At 40.0% G+C, this 20,193-nt stretch overlaps 1 protein-coding gene across 1 annotated transcript in view; it reads right to left on the bottom strand.

Annotated features, from left to right (window-relative positions):
- Positions 1 to 20,193, bottom strand: part of gli3 (GLI family zinc finger 3) — a 36,730-nt gene that overhangs the window by 6,930 nt on the left and 9,607 nt on the right. Inside the window, exons 5-8 of the mRNA XM_016237312.1 lie at positions 18,430 to 18,570; positions 10,807 to 10,956; positions 10,460 to 10,624; positions 9,752 to 10,045 (exon numbers count right to left, since the gene is read on the bottom strand). Of these exons, the coding sequence (XP_016092798.1) occupies positions 9,752 to 10,045; positions 10,460 to 10,624; positions 10,807 to 10,956; positions 18,430 to 18,570 (750 nt within the window). The remainder of the gene's footprint in view (positions 1 to 9,751; positions 10,046 to 10,459; positions 10,625 to 10,806; positions 10,957 to 18,429; positions 18,571 to 20,193) is intronic.

The raw sequence follows: 20,193 nt of genomic DNA, 5'->3' as shown, positions 1-20,193 counted from the left end.
AAATCTGCAGGACCGGGCAGTTTTAACAATGTGGTCTGAGAAATTCAGCTTATCATCAATCACAACTCCAAGGTTTCTAGCTGTTTTTGAAGGAGTTATGGTTGATGAGCCTAACTGGATGGTGAAATTCTAATAAAGTGATGGGTTTGTTGAAACCACAAGCAGTTCTGTCTTAGCCAGGTTGTGTTGAAGGTGATGGTCCATCATTCAACAAGAAATGTCTGAGACATGCTGAGAGGCGAGCAGCTATTGTCGGATCATCAGGATGGAATGAGAGGTAGAGTTGAGGGTCATCAGCATAGCAGTGATATGAAAAGCCATGTTTCTGAATGTCAGAACCTAGTTATGGTTGATAAGCCTAACTGGATGGTGAAATTTTGATAAAGTGATGGGTTTGTTGAAACCACAAGCAGTTCTGTCTTAGCCAGGTTGAGTTGAAGGTGATGGTCCGTCATCCAACAAGAAATGTCTGAGACATGCTGAGAGGCGAGCAGCTATTGTCGGATCATCAGGATGGAATGAGAGGTAAAAGCAGCGGACAGATCCAGCAAGATAAGTATAGAAGATTTGGAAGCCGCTCTTGCCATTCTTACGGCTTCAACAACTGAGAGCAAGGCAGTCTCGGCTGAATGTCCACTTCTAAAGCCAGATTGGTTGCTGTCCAGGAGGTTGTTCTGTGTGAGAAAAGCAGAGACTTGGTTGAACACAACTCGTTCAAGTGTTTTTGCAATGAAAGGTAGAAGGGAAACCGGTCTAATTCTCTAAAAGAGTTGGGTTAAGAGTTGGCTTCTTAAGAAGTGGGGTTATACGAGCCTGTTTAAATGTTGAGGCAAAAACACCAGTGTGAAGGGATGTGTTAATGATGTGAGTGAGTGCAGGTACAACGGCAGGAGAAATGGCTTGAAGGAGATGAGATGGAATATTATACGAGCCTGTTTAAATGTTGAGGCAAAAACACCAGTGTGAAGGGATGTGTTAATGATGTGAGTGAGTGCAGGTACAACGGCAGGAGAAATGGCTTGAAGGAGACGAGATGGAATAGGATCAAGCGGACAAGTAGTAGGATGCATGATTGGAAAGGATGAGTTTAGAGGTTTCTGCCTCAGAGAGTGGAGAGAAGGATGAAAATGAGTATATGTTTGCTGGTAAGATGTGTATGAAAGTTTGTGGTGCGGCAAATTGTGCACTGAGATTTGTAATTTTATTAATGAAGAATGTGGCAAAGTCGTCAGCTGTTAGAGTTGATGAAGGAGGGGGAGGACAAAGGAGGGAGGAAAATGTTTTAAAGAGCATGCGTTAGGCGAATTGTTAATTTTGTTGTGATAGTATGTCCGTTTAGCAGTGGAGACATTAGCAGAGAATGAAGAGAGAAGTGATCGATATATATTAAGGTCAGTAGGATTTTGTAATTTGCACCATACTCTTTCTGCAGCTCTGAGCTTAGAACGATGCTCACGGAGGACATCAGCCAAAGGGCAGAAGAGGTGGTGTTCAGGGGAAGGAAGCGAAGATGAGACCATAGCAGATAGCCGGGAGGGTGAGAGTGATCATAGGTTACGTAGAAAAGTGACATGTGGAGGGGTATGTGTTGTGTCAGGAACCATGTTAGGATTAACCATGTGTTGTCAGGAACAAGACGCACAATAGGTCAATATTCCCTATTAACCAAACGCTTTTCACCTGCCTCAACGTCTCTCAGTTTACACTCCGATTGATGCACATAAGCAAACAGACACTGCAATTCTACACTTTTAACTATTTTCTACCATACTTTATTCTTCTCGTATAATGGATCGCTTGTCCCCGAGCACCTAAGCGTTGCAGACGACATCTCCGACATCTTACATCATCCCCCCGGAGCTGCTTCCGTGTACAACTGTTGGCGCAAGCTAGATTAAAGTGAGTATTATGTTTGAAATATGGATATTTTTCTTACAAAAACGCATCGATTCACTACAGGAGGCCTTTGTTCACACCCCAGAGCAGTGTGAGGCACTTTTTATTGTGGATGGATGAGCTTTATTTCACTTCTTTTGGACTGATGAACTGCAACACCTGCTGACTGCCATTAAACAGCTTGGAAGATCAAAGTGTTAGGGTTATGTTTAGTTTTTGTACTGTTTTCTTTGTGTTTTCAGTTAATCTGTTCCCCTGTAACCTAGTTTTACTTAGTCTCCTGATTGTCATTTTGTTCACCCTGTGTTTGATTAATTAACTCATCAGCTCCTTTTGTTTGGGTTTTGCTTATAAGTCCTCAGTTCTCCCTTAGAGGCAGTCTCGGCTGAATGTCCACTTCTAAAGCCAGATTGGTTGCTGTCCAGGAGGTTGTTCTGTGTGAGAAAAGCAGAGACTTGGTTGAACACAACTCGTTCAAGTGTTTTTGCAATGAAAGGTAGAAGGGAAACCGGTCTAATTCTCTAAAAGAGTTGGGTTAAGAGTTGGCTTCTTAAGAAGTGGGGTTATACGAGCCTGTTTAAATGTTGAGGCAAAAACACCAGTGTGAAGGGATGTGTTAATGATGTGAGTGAGTGCAGGTACAACGGCAGGAGAAATGGCTTGAAGGAGACGAGATGGAATAGGATCAAGCGGACAAGTAGTAGGATGCATGATTGGAAAGGATGAGTTTAGAGGTTTCTGCCTCAGAGAGTGGAGAGAAGGATGAAAATGAGTATATGTTTGCTGGTAAGATGTGTATGAAAGTTTGTGGTGCGGCAAATTGTGCACTGAGATTTGTAATTTTATTAATGAAGAATGTGGCAAAGTCGTCAGCTGTTAGAGTTGATGAAGGAGGGGGAGGACAAAGGAGGGAGGAAAATGTTTTAAAGAGCATGCGTTAGGCGAATTGTTAATTTTGTTGTGATAGTATGTCCGTTTAGCAGTGGAGACATTAGCAGAGAATGAAGAGAGAAGTGATCGATATATATTAAGGTCAGTAGGATTTTGTAATTTGCACCATACTCTTTCTGCAGCTCTGAGCTTAGAACGATGCTCACGGAGGACATCAGCCAAAGGGCAGAAGAGGTGGTGTTCAGGGGAAGGAAGCGAAGATGAGACCATAGCAGATAGCCGGGAGGGTGAGAGTGATCATAGGTTACGTAGAAAAGTGACATGTGGAGGGGTATGTGTTGTGTCAGGAACCATGTTAGGATTAACCATGTGTTGTCAGGAACAAGACGCACAATAGGTCAATATTCCCTATTAACCAAACGCTTTTCACCTGCCTCAACGTCTCTCAGTTTACACTCCGATTGATGCACATAAGCAAACAGACACTGCAATTCTACACTTTTAACTATTTTCTACCATACTTTATTCTTCTCGTATAATGGATTGCTTGTCCCCGAGCACCTAAGCGTTGCAGACGACATCTCCGACATCTTACATCATCCCCCCGGAGCTGCTTCCGTGTACAACTGTTGGCGCAAGCTAGATTAAAGTGAGTATTATGTTTGAAATATGGATATTTTTCTTACAAAAACGCATCGATTCACTACAGGAGGCCTTTGTTCACACCCCAGAGCAGTGTGAGGCACTTTTTATTGTGGATGGATGAGCTTTATTTCACTTCTTTTGGACTGATGAACTGCAACACCTGCTGACTGCCATTAAACAGCTTGGAAGATCAAAGTGTTAGGGTTATGTTTAGTTTTTGTACTGTTTTCTTTGTGTTTTCAGTTAATCTGTTCCCCTGTAACCTAGTTTTACTTAGTCTCCTGATTGTAATTTTGTTCACCCTGTGTTTGATTAATTAACTCATCAGCTCCTTTTGTTTGGGTTTTGCTTATAAGTCCTCAGTTCTCCCTTAGTCTTCGTCCGTTCACCGTCATGTTTAGTTTGCTCTTAGATGTTTCTGATGTATCTGTCTCCTGGTTATTCTCTTGATTTGAAATTGGAATTAAAGATTGTGTGCTGGATTACTCCTGCGTCGTGCACTTATCTCCATAGAGCACAGTATCTGTGACAGATGAACGGACCAACAACACAAAGGATGAGGCTGGAGCTGGTGTCTATTAATGTGGCCCCGAAGGGTGGTGTTCATAGCCCTTCAGGGGCCACAATATTCATTTTCCAGAACGGCCGAGACTTGGAGGATTATGTGCGGGAGTTTGTGGACTATTGCCATCATGCCACATGTGATGACCTCACCTTAATGGAGGGATTCTGGTGCAGGCTGGAGGATGACATCCGCTTCATAATGCCTATAGCTGATCCGTACTGGTCACTGAAGAGCTACAGTTCATCAGCTTCGCACTGTGGATCGCCGGATCAGCTCTCACTGTGGACAAAGTGGAGTCCAGCCTGTGGTCATCACATGTGGTTGCCGCAAGCTCGCCGTCCGCTCCTTTGTCAAGCCCGCCAGTCGCTTCACTCTTTCAAACCTCAGCCCAGAGGAAGAGGCTGAAGAGGAGGAAGCGGTCTTCCAAAGCTCCAGCTCTAGAGTCCGCTCCAGCGTGCCTCTCCACGCTCATGGACATGGCGCTAACCCCCGAGTTTTCAGCTCCAATCCTCACCCCAGAATCCGCTCTAGAAAGCTCTCCTGAGTTTCCTTCGTTTCCGCTGGCCCCGTCCAGCTCTCCATCGTCTCCTGAGTCTCCTTCGCCTCCGCTGGTCCCGTCCAGCACTCCTTCATCTTCTGAGCCCCCTGTGCTAGTCAGCTTCTCTCCTCCAGAGCGACCCCCAGGATTCCTAGTTTTCCCCAAGAAATTTTTTTTTGGGGGGGGCATATACCTGTGGCCGAGCCAGCTAAGGTCATGGAGGTTCCGCCATGGCCTCCTGAGTCCCCTGTTCCGCCATGGCCTCCTATGTCCCCTGATCCGCCATGGCCTCCTGTGTCCCCTGATCCGCCATGGCCTCCTGTGTCCCCTGATCCATGGCCTCCTGAGTCCCCTGATCTGCCATGGCCTCCTGTGTCCCCTGATCCGCCATGGCCTCCTGAGTCCCCTGATCCGCCATGGCCTCCTGTGTCCCCTGAACCGTCATGGCCTCCTGGATCCCTTGAGCTACCAGCTCCTCCATGGCAACCTGAACTGCCTGCTCCGCCATGGCTCCCGGACCTCCCTGATCCGCCCTGGAGGCTCTCCTTGTCTCAGCCCTGTGCCAGTCCTGCACCAGCCTCTAGGGCGCCAGCCCTGTCCTGTGTGTGTTTCTGTTTAGTTCCTGTCTGCCCTTATTTGGTTCAGTTCCTGTTCTCATTTAGTTAATCATCATTCATCATTGGGGGCAGTCGTGGCCTAATGGATAGAGAGTCGGACTTGTAACCCGAAGGTCGCAGGTTTGAGTCTCAGGTCCAGGAGAGATTGTAGGTGGGGGGGAGTGAATATCCAGCACTCTCTCCACCTTCAATACCACGACTGAGTTGAGACCCTTGAGCAAGGCACCGAACCCCCAACTGCTCCCCGGGCGCCGCAGCATTGGCTGCCCACTGCTCCGGGTGTGTGTTCACGATGTGTGTGTGTGTTCACTGCTGTGTGTGTGCACTTGGATGGGTTAATTGCAGAGCACAAATTCCGAGTATGGGACACCATACTTGGCCACACGTCACTTCACTCACTTCACTTTTTTTTCACTTCATTAGTTTCCACCTGTGCTATATTAATCATCTCATTAGTTCCCTTTGTTTGGGTTTTGCTTATAAGTCCTCAGTTAGATCTTTCTGATTTATCTGTCTCCTGATTATTCTCTTGATTTGAAGTTGGAATTAAAGATTGTGTGCTGGATCACTCCTGCGTCGTGCGCTTATCTCCATAGAGCACAGTACCTGTGACACAAAGTCAATTTTTAATATAACTCTGATTGGATTCATCTGAAAGATAGATCTTTCTGATTTATCTGTCTCCTGATTATTCTCTTGATTTGAAGTTGGAATTAAAGATTGTGTGCTGGATCACTCCTGCGTCGTGCGCTTATCTCCATAGAGCACAGTACCTGTGACACAAAGTCAATTTTTAATATAACTCTGATTGGATTCATCTGAAAGAAGGAAGTCATATACACCTAGGATGGCTTGAGGGTGAGTAAATAATGGGCTAATTTTCATTTTTGGGTGAACTATCCCTTTAAATGTAAGTGTCAATGCATTTAAGAAAAATAAAAGACATTTAAATCACCATTTTGCTACCCTTTTGCTGCGCACTCAGAATGCATTTTGAAATTCACACTGCATTTTGCTACAATTATCACGCGGTATCACAATGAAAATGCAATCTCAAGTGTCCTACCCGTAAGTCTAAATGCATTTAGGAAAAATGGCATTTAAATGATCATTTTGCTACCATTTTTGCTTGGACATGTTAAACATATCTAATCAATTTGGGTAATACAATTTCATTTTAATTTTGCAACTTATAAAGCATTAAAATATGTTTTTAATTTACATATTAAAACTAGTTAAGAAAATGGCAAATGTAAATTATATAATTGAAATTTCATTTTCATTTTACACTAAATGTTGTACATATGTATGGGAAAATGTAAATTTAAATACAGAAATACATTGCCATTTTACATATTGAATTGTCATTTTGCATATTACATTTCAAAATGAATTTTGCTACCCATATGCTTCCATACTGGAAACCCACTGTCCTACCAGTAATTTTCAAACTATCTTAAAGACCTTGATTATCTGGTTCAGGTGTTTGATTAGGATTGTAACTAAACTCTGCAGGACAGTGGATCTATGTAAGAGTATATGTAGTTAATGTCAGCAATAACACTTTTAACACATTTTTATGCCAAATGTATTTTGCTGTCTACATAAAAACGCTCTTTGAATAACGTTCATCTCCGCTTTTGCACAGAATGTAAGCTAAAGTGAATCACAGAAGTGTGAGAAAACGGGTTTACCAGAAGTAAATAACCAACAGTGGAAGTAGAGGTAAGCTTGTTTGCCCCATTTTAAGAAAACAGGCCACATGGACAATGGTCACCCTTTAGAGTTGTTGGGTCCTAATTAGGTTGTTGTCTGTGTTGCAAATGGATAATGGCTGCTAAAGAATGAGCTGTCTTGTTAGTAGTCATGCAAGAAAGCTTGTATATTTCTTTGTGATTACAGTGAGCCATTTTCTCAACATTTACCTAAAGAATGAACCGGAACACAATGAAACCACAAGTGCAGGCACAGCTCACTGATTTAAAACCAAGTTGCAGAGTCAAATACACATACAGTAACTAGAGGTAGCTTTATCATGCAAGCTGATGTAATACTCATGTGACCATAGGCAACAATATTGTGACAACAAAATATGCACCATGCTACAAATAAAACAACATTACAAATAATAATGAGAGATGAGAGATGACATGATGCTGTTGACCACTGACTGAATAATTGTTCCAGATGGCCCAGAATTGAAAGGACAGAATGAGCGGTGAAAAAGGAAAAGATCAGACCTATAATGATATCACCGTTCTCACCTGATCACCCACTGTCCTTAGTAAGAGAGGAAAAGTAATGCATGTGGTAGTGGACAAAAAAGATTCAGTTATTAATTTGAACATGCATGGCAAGAGGTAGCTGGCTATAAGCAAGAATTAGCTGAGCAGTTATACTGAACAAAATTATAAACGCAACACTTTTGTTTTTGCCCCCATTTTTCATGAGTTGAACTCGAAGATCTAAGACTTTTTCTATGTACACAAAAGGCCTATTTCTCTCAAATATTGTTCACAAATCTGTCTAAATCTGTGTTAGTGAGCACTTCTCCTTTGCCAAGATAATCCATCCACCTCACAGGTGTGGCATATCAAGATGCTGATTAGACAGCATGATTATTGCACAGGTGTGCCTTAGGCTGGCCACAATAAAAGGCCACTCTAAAATGTGCAGTTTTATCACACAGCACAATGCCACAGATGTCGCAAGTTTTGAGGGAGCGTGCAATTGGCATGCTGACTGCAGGAATGTCCACCAGAGCTGTTGCCCGTGAATTGAATGTTCATTTCTTTACCATAAGCCGTCTCCAAAGGCGTTTCAGAGAATTTAGCAGTACAGCCAACAAGCCTCACAACCGCAGACCACGTGCAACCCCCACCAGCCCAGGACCTACACATCCAGCATCTTCACCTCCAAGATCATCTAAGACCAGCCACCCGGACAGCTGCTGCAACAACCGGTTTGCATAACCAAAGAATTTCTGCACAAACTGTCAGAAACCGTCTCAGGGAAGCTCATCTGCATGCTCGTCATCCTCATCGGGGTCTCAACTAGGGCTGGGCAAAAAAATAGATTTTTCGATTAATCGTTTTTTTTAAATGACTATTATGAATATATATATATATATATATATATATATATATATATATATATATATATATATATACACCTTGCTATGTGTACTGCGTTAGGCTAACCGAGACTTGTCATTTGCACTCATATATTGTTGCTCTTTTGTTAGTTTTGACTGCTTTTATTTTGACTAGCGACTCATTTGTAAGTCGCTTTGGATAAAAGCGTCTGCTAAATGACCAAATGTAAATGACGTCGATTCGATATCGATTCTCAAAAGTCACGATTCGATCTTTTCCGGGATTTATTTCAGCACATTTAAAACAAGATTTGATTAACGTGAATCTTATCATTCGTCTTCTCCACTAGATGTCACCCTTATTTACCTTGCGCGATGTTACAACAGAAAGCCTGTCATTCATTCAGTGCTTATCATGGCCATACGCATGATTCGCAATGCTCCGGTGAAATGCTATAGTAATACTATAAATCTGCAGAAGCATTTGATATCTTGCATAAGGCGCCATGATTTCCGCAATGAATGAATGGCGGATGGTGCGGCGCACTTTGTTTACTACACACATATTAAAGCGCGGATGACGCTCGCGGTGTTTTCAGCTTCTGCTGTCTCACTGCTCTGCTCTCCAGCTGCTCTGAGAGTCACTTCATTAGCATTTTACCGTTTCATTTGAGAAAACTTCCGTCATATCACATACTCATTTTATAGGGCCCTACTATCATTTAAAAAAAATGAATAGGTTTAAAATACAGGCATGTGGTTCTAAATTTCTTTTTATTAATTCACTATTTGTAAACTGATGTTTACTGTTAATTTTTTAGAAATATCAATAGCATTTGTATTAAAACTTTATTCACTGAATGTAAAAAAAAGAATCGAATCGAATCGAGAGCTTGCGAATCGAAATCGAATCGAATCGGGACATCTGGACCAACATTCCACAGGCCACAATCAACAACCTGATCAACTCTATGCGAAGGAGATGTGTTGCACTGCGTGAGGCAAATGGTGGTCACACCAGATACTGACTGGTTTTCGGACCCCCCCGGACCCCCCAATGCAGTAAAACTGCACATTTTAGAGTGGTCTTTTATTGTGGCCAGCCTAAGGCACACCTGTGCAATAATCATGCTGTCTAATCAGCATCTTGATATGCCACACCTGTGAGGTGGATGGATTTCTCGGCAAAGGAGAAGTGCTCACTAACACAGATTTAGACAGATTTGAGAACAATATTTGAGAGAAATAGGCCTTTTGTGTACACAGAGAAAGTCTTAGATCTTTGAGTTCAGCTCATGAAAAATGGGGGCAAAAACAAAAGTGTTGTGTTTATAATTTTGTTTCATTCAGTGTATGAAACCAAGTAAGGAAGGGTAAACATTAGTAAGACCAAAGACATAAAAGGTTTGTTTTTTAAAGGTTAGTTATTTATGGAGTTGAAACTTTAGCATAGCACACCACCATTTTTTTGTTTTCATTTGTTTTTAACATGGAAGGACGCTTACCATGGGCTTCTCTGTTTTGATTGACTTGACTTGTAGACATTCGTCCTGTTTCGAGGTAGCATGATTATACTCCCTTTGGTCAGTGATCGCTCTGAGAGGCAGTTGTCCAGGTGACTGACCTTGTCCACTACCTTCAGGTTCTCGGGACTGAGGTGGGGGACGTGGGTATGTATCCCCACGCTGTTTCTTGGTGACATGTGCTTCAGGACCATGTACAGTCTTAACATGTTTCCGTAAAGAGCTGGGATCAGTGTATCGTTTAGTGCAACCAGGGATTTTGCACACATAGGGTTTCTGAGAGAAATAAAGAGAGAGGAAGCATTGGAATGTTAGATAAATAAATGTCTGCTAACTCTTTTAACAACTTAAAGTCGACATAATGGGTAATTGCAACCCATGTCAAATATTTGATGTATTTTTTTGTGAAAATAATATTAAACAATAAAATCAGGATATGATGTAATTTGAAGTTGAAAGGGCTGAAATCAAAACAGCTTGGTGACGTCAGCCAAAATGCAATGTTCTAGAGTAGGAGCAAGTCATCACATTTTGGAAAACATTTTTACTTTACTAAAGGCACTGTTTTTTTCCCCCTGTTGCAATAATGTGCAATTGGTTTTCATGTTGACTATAATTACTTATTGTCCAAACCTGAGAGTGTTAGAAGCACCTTGTTTAATACTTGACATGTTCATGTGTGTGAATTACCTCATTGGAATGTGTGCGATTCTGGTGTTTGGCTCGGTCTGACGCATTGGAAAAGGCTTTGTTGCAGCCTTCATGTTCACACACATAGGGTTTCTCTCCTGTGTGTGAACGCAAATGTGTCTTCAGGTTCTCCAGTCTGGAGTAGGCCTTTGAACAGCCTTCAAACTGAGAGAGAAAAGGACACACAGTTACATTGATTTGTTCTAGACAGACCAAGGCTGTTTAAGCAGTTAGCGTCTCAGGTAAGCCCACATTAAAAATTGTCCTACATACTGAAATGAGTGTCTGAACACATAAAAAAAAAAAAAAAATACTTGTATAATAAATGTATTTAATATAATTCTCACCGTGCATTTATGAGGCTTCTCTCCTGTATGTCTGCGCATGTGCACTACCAGCATGTACTGGGCCTTAAAAGGTTTCTGCTCTCTTGAACATTCCTCCCAGCGACACACAAACTCCTTCTTTTCTCCATGGATGTGATCATTATTTATGTGCTGTGAGAGGAAGAGAAGGTCAAAGTTCATGTTAAAGACATCTATCATGCTATGGTATGCTCTGATGAAAATCTTTTGCTTCCCTCTACATTAACAAAGAGTTGTACATTTCTAAATATGAGTCTGCATCAACTAACTCATCCATTTTGTAGGTGAAATATGCAATGGCATTATTGTGCCACTAGAGGGCACCAGGATCATAGAATTGAGTCTTAAACAACTGCTCATCAACCGCTTAACCACCACACACTTTAACACATTAATAAAATCTATTTAACTTATGGAAGAGATTCAACATTATAAAACGAGGGTTTATACTAAGGAGGATGTCTAAGGTTAAAGTGTCTTGTCTACTGGTGAGCAGCAGCATTCTTTAAGGGAATTTACAGAACCATCTGTACCAACATTGAAACGTTTAAAATTAAAAGAAGCTACTCAGACATCTACATGAGCCTGTCTTTATCTTCAGTGTGTCTTTTGTCTGGCTTTACATGCAGTTTGCATAAAAAACGAATTTCTGCCACATGATTAAAAAAATGGTTTGATATAAAATATTTATGACATAAAAATCTGAAATTATAATGTCAAGTCATACTTATGGGATTAAAAAGTTGAAATGGAAACATAAATAGTTTAAAATAGTAATAAGTCAAAATTATGACATAAAAAAGATACTAAATCCTAATTATAACATAAAAAGTCACAATTGTAAGATACAAGGCCAATTATGACAAAAAAAGTATGTCATAATAGTATGTCATAATTATGACTTTTTATGTCATCGTGATTTACCAGATCATGATCCTTTTATATACAGTATGTGGCGGAAATGGGCTTCATGGGATTTATAATAATTTAGTTCTGAATGCTTACTTTCAATTACTTTTATTTTATTGGAAAACATTTCTATAATTGAGTGTTTGTGTTTGAATGTTTGTGAAAAGTAATTGTTAAAACTATTTTTTTCTGGTTAGTTTCACATGAAGCCATTCAGACATCTGTATGATCCTCTTTTTCGTTTTTGTTTACAAACCCCTGCTTCTCCTCACGCCGTTATTCTTTCTCATTTGTCATCTTTCCTTTTCTTTTATTCCCCCCCCCTCTCATCTGCTCAGTATGCTCAGTCTGCTGTGAGAGTGTGCATGGTTTGTGAGTCTCAGTGTCCGATTTAAACGGGATTTCAAATAAAACCCTGTCACTTCCCATCACTATAGGCCTATGGCCCTTGCCATGACAAGTGCTGACAGTTGTGCTACTGTGGCAACTTTCAATCTAAGGCTTCGGGAGGGGTGGAGCAGCAGTGGGGGATGCATTTGGGGTGAAAGATATCGAAAGTTTAGTGAAAGAATCTCTAATGTCAGAGCTTTCCAACTACAGCCTAGCACCTTTATTCAACCCTCTTGTTGATACTGTCACCACTGGCTTAACCAAACCCCAATACTTCCTCTCTTTCTCTTTCATTTGCTATTTTTCTTTCCTTCAAGCCATCAGTTCCCTGTTGTGTTTCTTCTATCTTTCTCTCAACATGCTGCCTCTGCTTAGGTCCTTCTCATTTTCTCTATGTAACCTTTTTTTTTTTTGTCTGGCCGCCTCTGTCTCACACACACACACACACACACACACACACACACACACACACACACACACACACACACACACAGTGAAGGATTTGTAAAGAGCTGAACATTTTCATGCAAACTGAGCAGATGAGGTCAACATCTGGCATCCACTCAAAGACAATAGTGTGCAGCACTTATGAGTGCTTTTCCTGTCCCGAAGCCATTTGATTTCAAAGGGACAGACACAATATCCTGAACATAAGTGAGCGGGATTAATGAATTCCAAAGCAATAGAGACAGAAAATCTTGGATGGAAGACAGGGAAGAAAATACAAGAGAAAGACAGATAGACAAGCCAAAAGACAAAGACAAAACCGAAAAAGAAAGACAGTCAGTGAGTTGACTTTCCTCACATACAGAGCAGAAGAGCGGACAGACCAGAGTGACAGCAGGAAGGCCAAGAAAAGGCAGAGTAAAACAGCTTCTAAAAAAGAGTGAGAGGTGGCAGCAGAGACAGAGAGCAGAGCTCATCCTCTATTCCTCTTCATGACACAAAGGCGGCCTGCATCACAGTCCTCCCTGTCACCTCGCTGCAGTTGCAGCCAAACTTTCACAGAGTTTGGGTGAGGAACATGCACATTTGTGTGTGCGCGAGTGAGTAAGTATGCGCACACTCTATTTTTTTTGCACTTTTATATCACTAGAAGTCGAAGTCGAACTGTCATTCATACCTTCCTTTTAGGCAAAGAGTGGAACTTCAATTACCTGTCTGGGTTGATTTTACGGCAAATGACCACCATGAGAATGTCCTTAATTGAGAGCAACTGTCCAACATAAGAGAACATAACAACATACTGAAGTTTGTTTTAATATCTAATTATTTTCACCCATAAAACATGGTGTATAGAACTACTTTATAAAGTCAAAGTATATTTCAGTTTTGACACAATGCCTAGCATATGCGAACAGCCAAAGGCATAGCCTTTAAAAGTATACTCCACTCAATAGAGTGTGTGAACACAGGCAGTCAATATGTGCACTACAAAGTTTAATCTCTGCCCAGTGTCTGCACTATTTCTCTCCAGAAGTTATGACCAATACAAATTTATTTTTACCCATTTAAACGAGAGTGTAATGAATTTTAACCCCCTCACACAAGCACTCATCAGCGGGGATGTTCATTGTTACCTTCCTGAGTAGTTTGCTGTTGTTTCTTTTTGTGAAACTGTGAAACAATAGGCCGGGCCAGTGTTGCTACCCTGTGGACAAATGCTTGTGCGAGCTAAACGTACAGAGTATGCATGGTTTGAAAAAAAAACAAAAACGGGCCGCTTGTTTGCAGTACACACACGCTGATGATGAAATTTACAGCATGTGCACTGTATGAATACCCTAGCATACACGTAAATAATGAATTACACTTTGGGGTTTGCGCTACTAATACAGAATCTTGTTTAGAAACAGACCAGGATGCATTACAATTTCACAATAGTCAACCAAGTCTCCGTTACTAACTACTAGTAATGATATCTTCTTGAGCCATTTTTCTTGATTGTTATCCTTGAATGTATTTCTCATTTTTATCTGATTTGCTTATCCTGATTTAATTGGCCAATGTTCTTTTGTAGTGGTGAAACAATTTACTGAAATAATTGTGTTGAAGAGATGTAAGGTGACTTCAAGACTTCTGGACTTATTGACCAGTTACAGAAACTGAAACACCTTCATTTGTCGGCCAAGAAGAATCAAGAATTAAACAACACTGCCATATAATATGAATTAACCAACACAGTCCTTTTGGCTTTTATAAGATGAATATTTAAAAAATCTAATCAGCTACTCAAAATTGTCTTCAGCCCAACTGTCAGTTAGTAGACTCAGTTTGTTAGTAACTTTAATACAGAATTCAGCAATGCAATCAGAATGTACGTATAATTTCCTTAAACAAGACTGACAAGGTTCACACTTCTAAAAGCACACCAGAATTTTTTTCATTTTTTTTTATGTAGATGTATTATTAAATTAGCTAAAATGCCTAATAGTGGCATATGATCTTTTAAAAGGCATATGGAAGTTTTCAGCAAAGTTTTTGAAAATCACAGATTTTAAACAGAATAGTAAATATAACCCCCAAACTTGAGTACATCCCATTGGATTAATGTATATTTGTCAACACTCGATTTAAAACTACTCTTTCATCGTCCCTTGTATACCTCACTCCAAGAGGGATTCCCTGTGGCATGTGATCCATCTGCCGGCTCTGTCGCTCGATAATGTGGAGAAAGAGCGGCAGAGAGAGATTGCAACACATCCCTGAATGCTGGTACACTCACTTGTACAAATGAGCTTAATGCTGTCGTGCGTGATGCATGACCTGGCCATGCTGATAAAAGGATGGAAAAGGAAGAGAGCGAAGTGTTGGGAGGGGGGTGACACTAATGCCCTGATGGCCTGATGTAATGGCAATGGTTATTGAGCGGATGATGGCGTTGTTGTAAGCAAGTGCGGTTGCGGTCGGGAAATAGACTAACAGGTGCTGATGCTATACGCTCGCAGCTCCGAGGAGAGATCTATTCATCTTCGGCCTGCCACGGTACAGGACGACAGCAACCGCTGGGACTCCCAGATTCGTAGGAAGGAACAAGATGCTTACTTTTATTTGTTTGCTGAATGCAAATACAAACACATATACACTGGGGCATAACTCCAGATATACATTTTGTTTTCCTACCTTACTGTTAAGCAAAATGGACTGTATGAAGTAGAATATTTTCAGATTACCGCTTTTCATCATAGTGCACACATGAATGACTGCCCTAATTTGCAGTTCTCTTAAATTCATCTGTATTGTCTTCTTATCTGGCTAGTTTTTCTAGGCCATGGCCTGCACCATTAAAATGCAGCCACGCATGAGAAGTGCCTGTTTTCACGCCAATTTCACAAAGCTCCGGGATCCGCAACAGCGTTTAGCGTTATCAAACACACACTAATAAATCATGCTCTCTTTTCTCATGTCAGTTGCTAAAGAGCAATGAAAAAAAAAGCGAGAAAAGCTGACAAGAGGCATAAAAAGATGGAGAGCAAGAGGGAGAGCGAGTATGAGAGAGTAACAATAGTAATGTGTGCGGGGGGAGTCAATTGGCATGTGTAATTCAGCGCAGCCTTTTCATCTTTGTGTAAGATACTCCAGACAGATAAGGTGTCTAATCCTCTGCCTGATCAAAAAAAATCTACATTTTGCCAATTAAAGGGTCCTTGCCAGCAGCCAGATAGGAGTCCGCCTTCCAACTCAGCCCTAGTTTATCTCCCCCAGCACAGGGAGGAGCACAGAGTAGCTTAAATGTGCTATTCTTACCATACACACACAAGGACATAGACCACCCCACAGCGCCACCATCAGTCAGAACCATCATGAGGGTGGAGGGAGAGACAGAGTCGAGAGAGAGAGGATCTGAAATAATTTTTTGCCAAACAGCAAATGGACTCGGTGCGGGGGGGGGGATATATAGGGCTATATATTTAGCCCTATATATTTAGCCATATATAGGGCTAAATATGACACAAATTAATTCTCTATTAAAAATTTTATTTTACAACAACAAATTGAATACCAGTTCAACAAATAATGTCAAAAAATGTATACTGTTGTATGATTTTAATGGTTGGATACGGTCGAAGAAGGTCAAAACTTCAGAAGTGGGACAGTGAAAAATCACTATTTTTAGGGGGTTACAAACATTTCATGTCTCTCTATTTCATTCACCACTGGGCAGCCTAGTTTTAGCAGTAAACCCACACGCATCAGCAACAATAAAGAGCCCCTATAATTTAGAGTACCCCTACTGAGGAGGCAGCAAGGAGAAAGACTGAGAGAGAACCAAGGCACCTGTAGTGGGGGTATAAGGGCCAGAGTGTTTGAAAATACAAAGGAATAAGTAAAAAAAAAGAAAGAAAGAAAAAGGGAAAAAATAATTAAATAAATCAGCACAAATTGACACCCGGCTGGTATATGCTGACTGTGTAGAGCAGATAAGTGTGCTAAGTTGCAGAGATTTGATGTTTATCTTATCGAGAGCGCTAAAGCTGTGCCGATAAAAGAGCCCAGCCATGCGTCATGGTGCGAGCATGTTTCACATAGCTGAAAACGCACACCCGCATCACAAAAAAACTATATTCCAACCTAAAATTAGACTGATATGCAGGGAAAATTAAAATACAGTGACACAGAAATAAAATCACTGAGCCACTATGATATTTTAGAACATAATTTAACAATATAAAAAATGCTAGCACATCAATGATGTAGTAAATATATATAAAAGTTTGATAAAACATTTGATGAGAATGTTTGGAATCTTACTTTTTTTTTTCCTCCAAAAAAATCTTATTGAGGTTGTGCAATATGGGGAGGGGCCTTATATTGCTTTGAAATATGGAGATCCAACCCCCCACTCCCACACACACCACCCTTTGTTGGATGAGCTTCACTGTGGTCCACACACTACACTCATCCTATTACTGAGAAAAGAGTGATAAGAAGCCCATACCTCACTCAGCTGAATCAGAGGAGAGGGACTCTGTAGGCAAATATTTTTATTAGCATGTGTCTTCTGATTTAAAAACAGCATAGAAAATGGCAAAATAAAACACAATAACTGAAAAATCAAAGGAATTGGAAAACAAAGAAACAAAGCGATGATAATTTGATTTGAGGAATACTAGATATTGATATCAAAAATGTATTTCATTATTATATTTATTATATTATTTATGGGTATAATAATATCTGAACTGCTGCATAAAATAATTCTAATTAATATGATTTTTCTATTCAACTATTCTGCAATGTGACATTATACTGAAACAATTTTTAACTAAAATGTTCTGAATCTAAAACAATTATTATTTGTTGCATATTTTCAATTTCTTGAGAGACTACATGGCATATTTTTACTTAAAAAAGAATCAGTTACATCTCAGGGCCATTTGGTTGATGAGCAAAAAAAATCCAAATGGAGAGTAAAAGTTGTGAAAGTGTATAAGATATTTACACACTGGATTCCATGTTTTATGGGGACTCTCCATTGACATAATGTTTTTATACTGTACAAACTGTATTTTCTATCGCCTTATCCTAACCCTACCCCTAAACCTGGGACCAAAAAAAAAAAATGTCCCCACAAGGCCAAAATTTACTAGTATTACTATACACTATATGTTATACATAACGTAGGGAATACCAGACACACGCAATATAGGATAAATGTAATTACAATTTTGATATATATAAAAAAATGCTTGTGTAGTTAGTCAGCTCAAATACTAAATTAAAGATTTTGCCTAAAACCTAAAAATATTTGTTACATATAGCAATATGTACCTCTTTCCCTATATCCCTCTTTCAAAGGCACAGGCAAGAAATTGTCAAGATCTTTAAGCTTTGAGGACAAGACTTCAAATGTGGGAGGCAGGCCATTCCAGCTGGAGGCTTTCAATTATAGATAGGGGTTAGCGCGGCTGCCATGGATTGCCATGTCAGAGTAGGGATAGACAGCCGTGGAGAACTGGGAATCTTTCTATCAGATGCCTTTGGGGTTGGTGTGTGTTTCTTTGAATGTGTGTGTTTGTGTGGATAATAGGAGAAAAGAGTGGTTAAAGAATGGCTGTGTGTGTTGTCCAGAGAGAAATAGTTAAAGGGGACAGTGGTGTATCTTCACAGAAAGTGGGCTTTAATGTCCTTTTACCCTCTGGTTAAGCTTGGGAGTGGCTGTGACAAATGGGATGTCTGAAGCCAAATGTAGGATTTTAAGGTGTATGTGTGTCTTTTCCACCTATTTGAGAGCCTTATCATGAATGATTCTATTAAGAGACTGAACATTTCAATTGATGAAACATAAACGTGGTGTCCACTCACATGCACAAGCTGCTCTTGGGTGTCAAACTCCCTGCAGCAACTTTCCCAGTGGCAGTTGGTCTCATACACCACCTCTGGCTCCGGCTTGCCCTCCTCTTTATCACCCTCCTCTTTCACCAGCGTCATTCCATCCATTTGCTCCTGCACAAACACATGCAGCCAAATAGTGAGGGCATATGGGTCAGTCATTATTTATTTATTCAAAAATACAAATTGAATTTATGCATAACTTGAATATACCTCTTCTACAATGAGCATGGTTTTAATTTCTGAATGATTGCATTTCTAAATCCATTCCCTAATTTGAATGCATTTCTACATTCAGTCGCTTTGTCACCATTTATTGTTGCTAGTGCAAAGGGTCATTTTTAAAACTTATATTACCGGTAATGTGTGTTATAGCAGCATGAAGGAAATTATTTCATTCTAGGATAAATTTTTATGTGTGGCCTGGTAAATGTGAATTATTCAAAAGTGCAGATGATGATAAATTATGTTATCCTGAGTATGTGACAGCCAGATGAGTCCTCATACCTTATTTGTATCATTAACACAATGCTAAACTTCTGCATCTGACATTTGGAATATCTCTTGAGAAAACATTTAGCTGTATGTCTTTACAGGGATGTTATTCTTTTTATGAAAGAAAAAAAAACATCCTATAATGCCCTGGAAAGAGCACTTTGCTTGGTAAGTGCCACAAAGTATGCAGAATTGGCAGTTGTTTAGAAGTTCTAGAAGTGTTAACAGCTTTGGAAATAGAAATTAGGATTTGTGAATTCAGAGGTCTATTTGGAGAGAAGTTCTTGTGTGCCTCTACATCTGCCTGTCTATCTGTAGAGTACAAGAATCGTTGAATAGTATCACTAAAAACACTGATCACATTTTATTTTAAGGTTCAATTCTCGTCATTAACAAACCATTCACTTTTGCCTCAAGAAACTCCTAATTTGCTGCTTATTAATAGTTTGTAAAGTAGTTGTTAAGTTTAGGTATTGGGTAGGATTAGGGATATAGAATATGGTCATGCAGAATTAATGCTTTATAAGTATTAATAAACAGCCAATATGTTAATAATAGGCATGCTAATAAACGACTAGCTAATAGTGAGAATTGGTCCCTGTATTAAAGTGTTACCAATATACCAGTCTAAATTCATAGAAGATATACAATGGGGTTTGGGCTGTTTGAAGACTCAAATCCCCTTTAAATCACTGCTGCACTGTTCTAAATGTATTTCACTGTCTGTTAAGAGAGAGAGAGAGAGAGAGAGAGAGAGAGAGAGAGAGAGAGAATGATGACTTCTAAAATAAAATAAAAAGCTATGGAAAATACTTGTAGAAAAATAAATAAGAAAAACAATAAAAGCAAGAAGTCAAAAAAAGAAGACAAAGGTCCATTTAAGCCATCCAGCATCAAACCATCAGCTTATAAGGGGCATTGTAGAAAATGTGTCATCTAATTTTTCTTTCATTTTTCCATTCAGTTAAGCATCTGATTAAAAGAAAAACAATTTCCTTCTGAAGCTGTGGTGATCAATGGGGCTTATCGCATCTGAAGCAGTGCCACAACAGGCGACCAAATCAAACACGCAAATAAATAGCTTTACAGTACGTCACTTAATTGGTCCCAAAGCTCTTGCTGCGTGTGAATGTGTGGTAGCTGTCTCCTTAAGGTTGTGTGAGTGCTTTTTAGCCCTATACATATATGTCTATCAAGTATGTGTGTGTGTTTTTATATATATATATATATATATATATATAT

The sequence above is a fragment of the Sinocyclocheilus grahami genome, unplaced genomic scaffold, assembly GCF_001515645.1.
Source record: "Sinocyclocheilus grahami isolate Dianchi unplaced genomic scaffold, SAMN03320097.WGS_v1.1 scaffold511.1, whole genome shotgun sequence".
NCBI lineage: Eukaryota > Metazoa > Chordata > Actinopteri > Cypriniformes > Cyprinidae > Sinocyclocheilus > Sinocyclocheilus grahami.
Note: the sequence above shows the minus strand (reverse complement) of the source record. Positions and strands in the feature narration are given on the sequence as shown.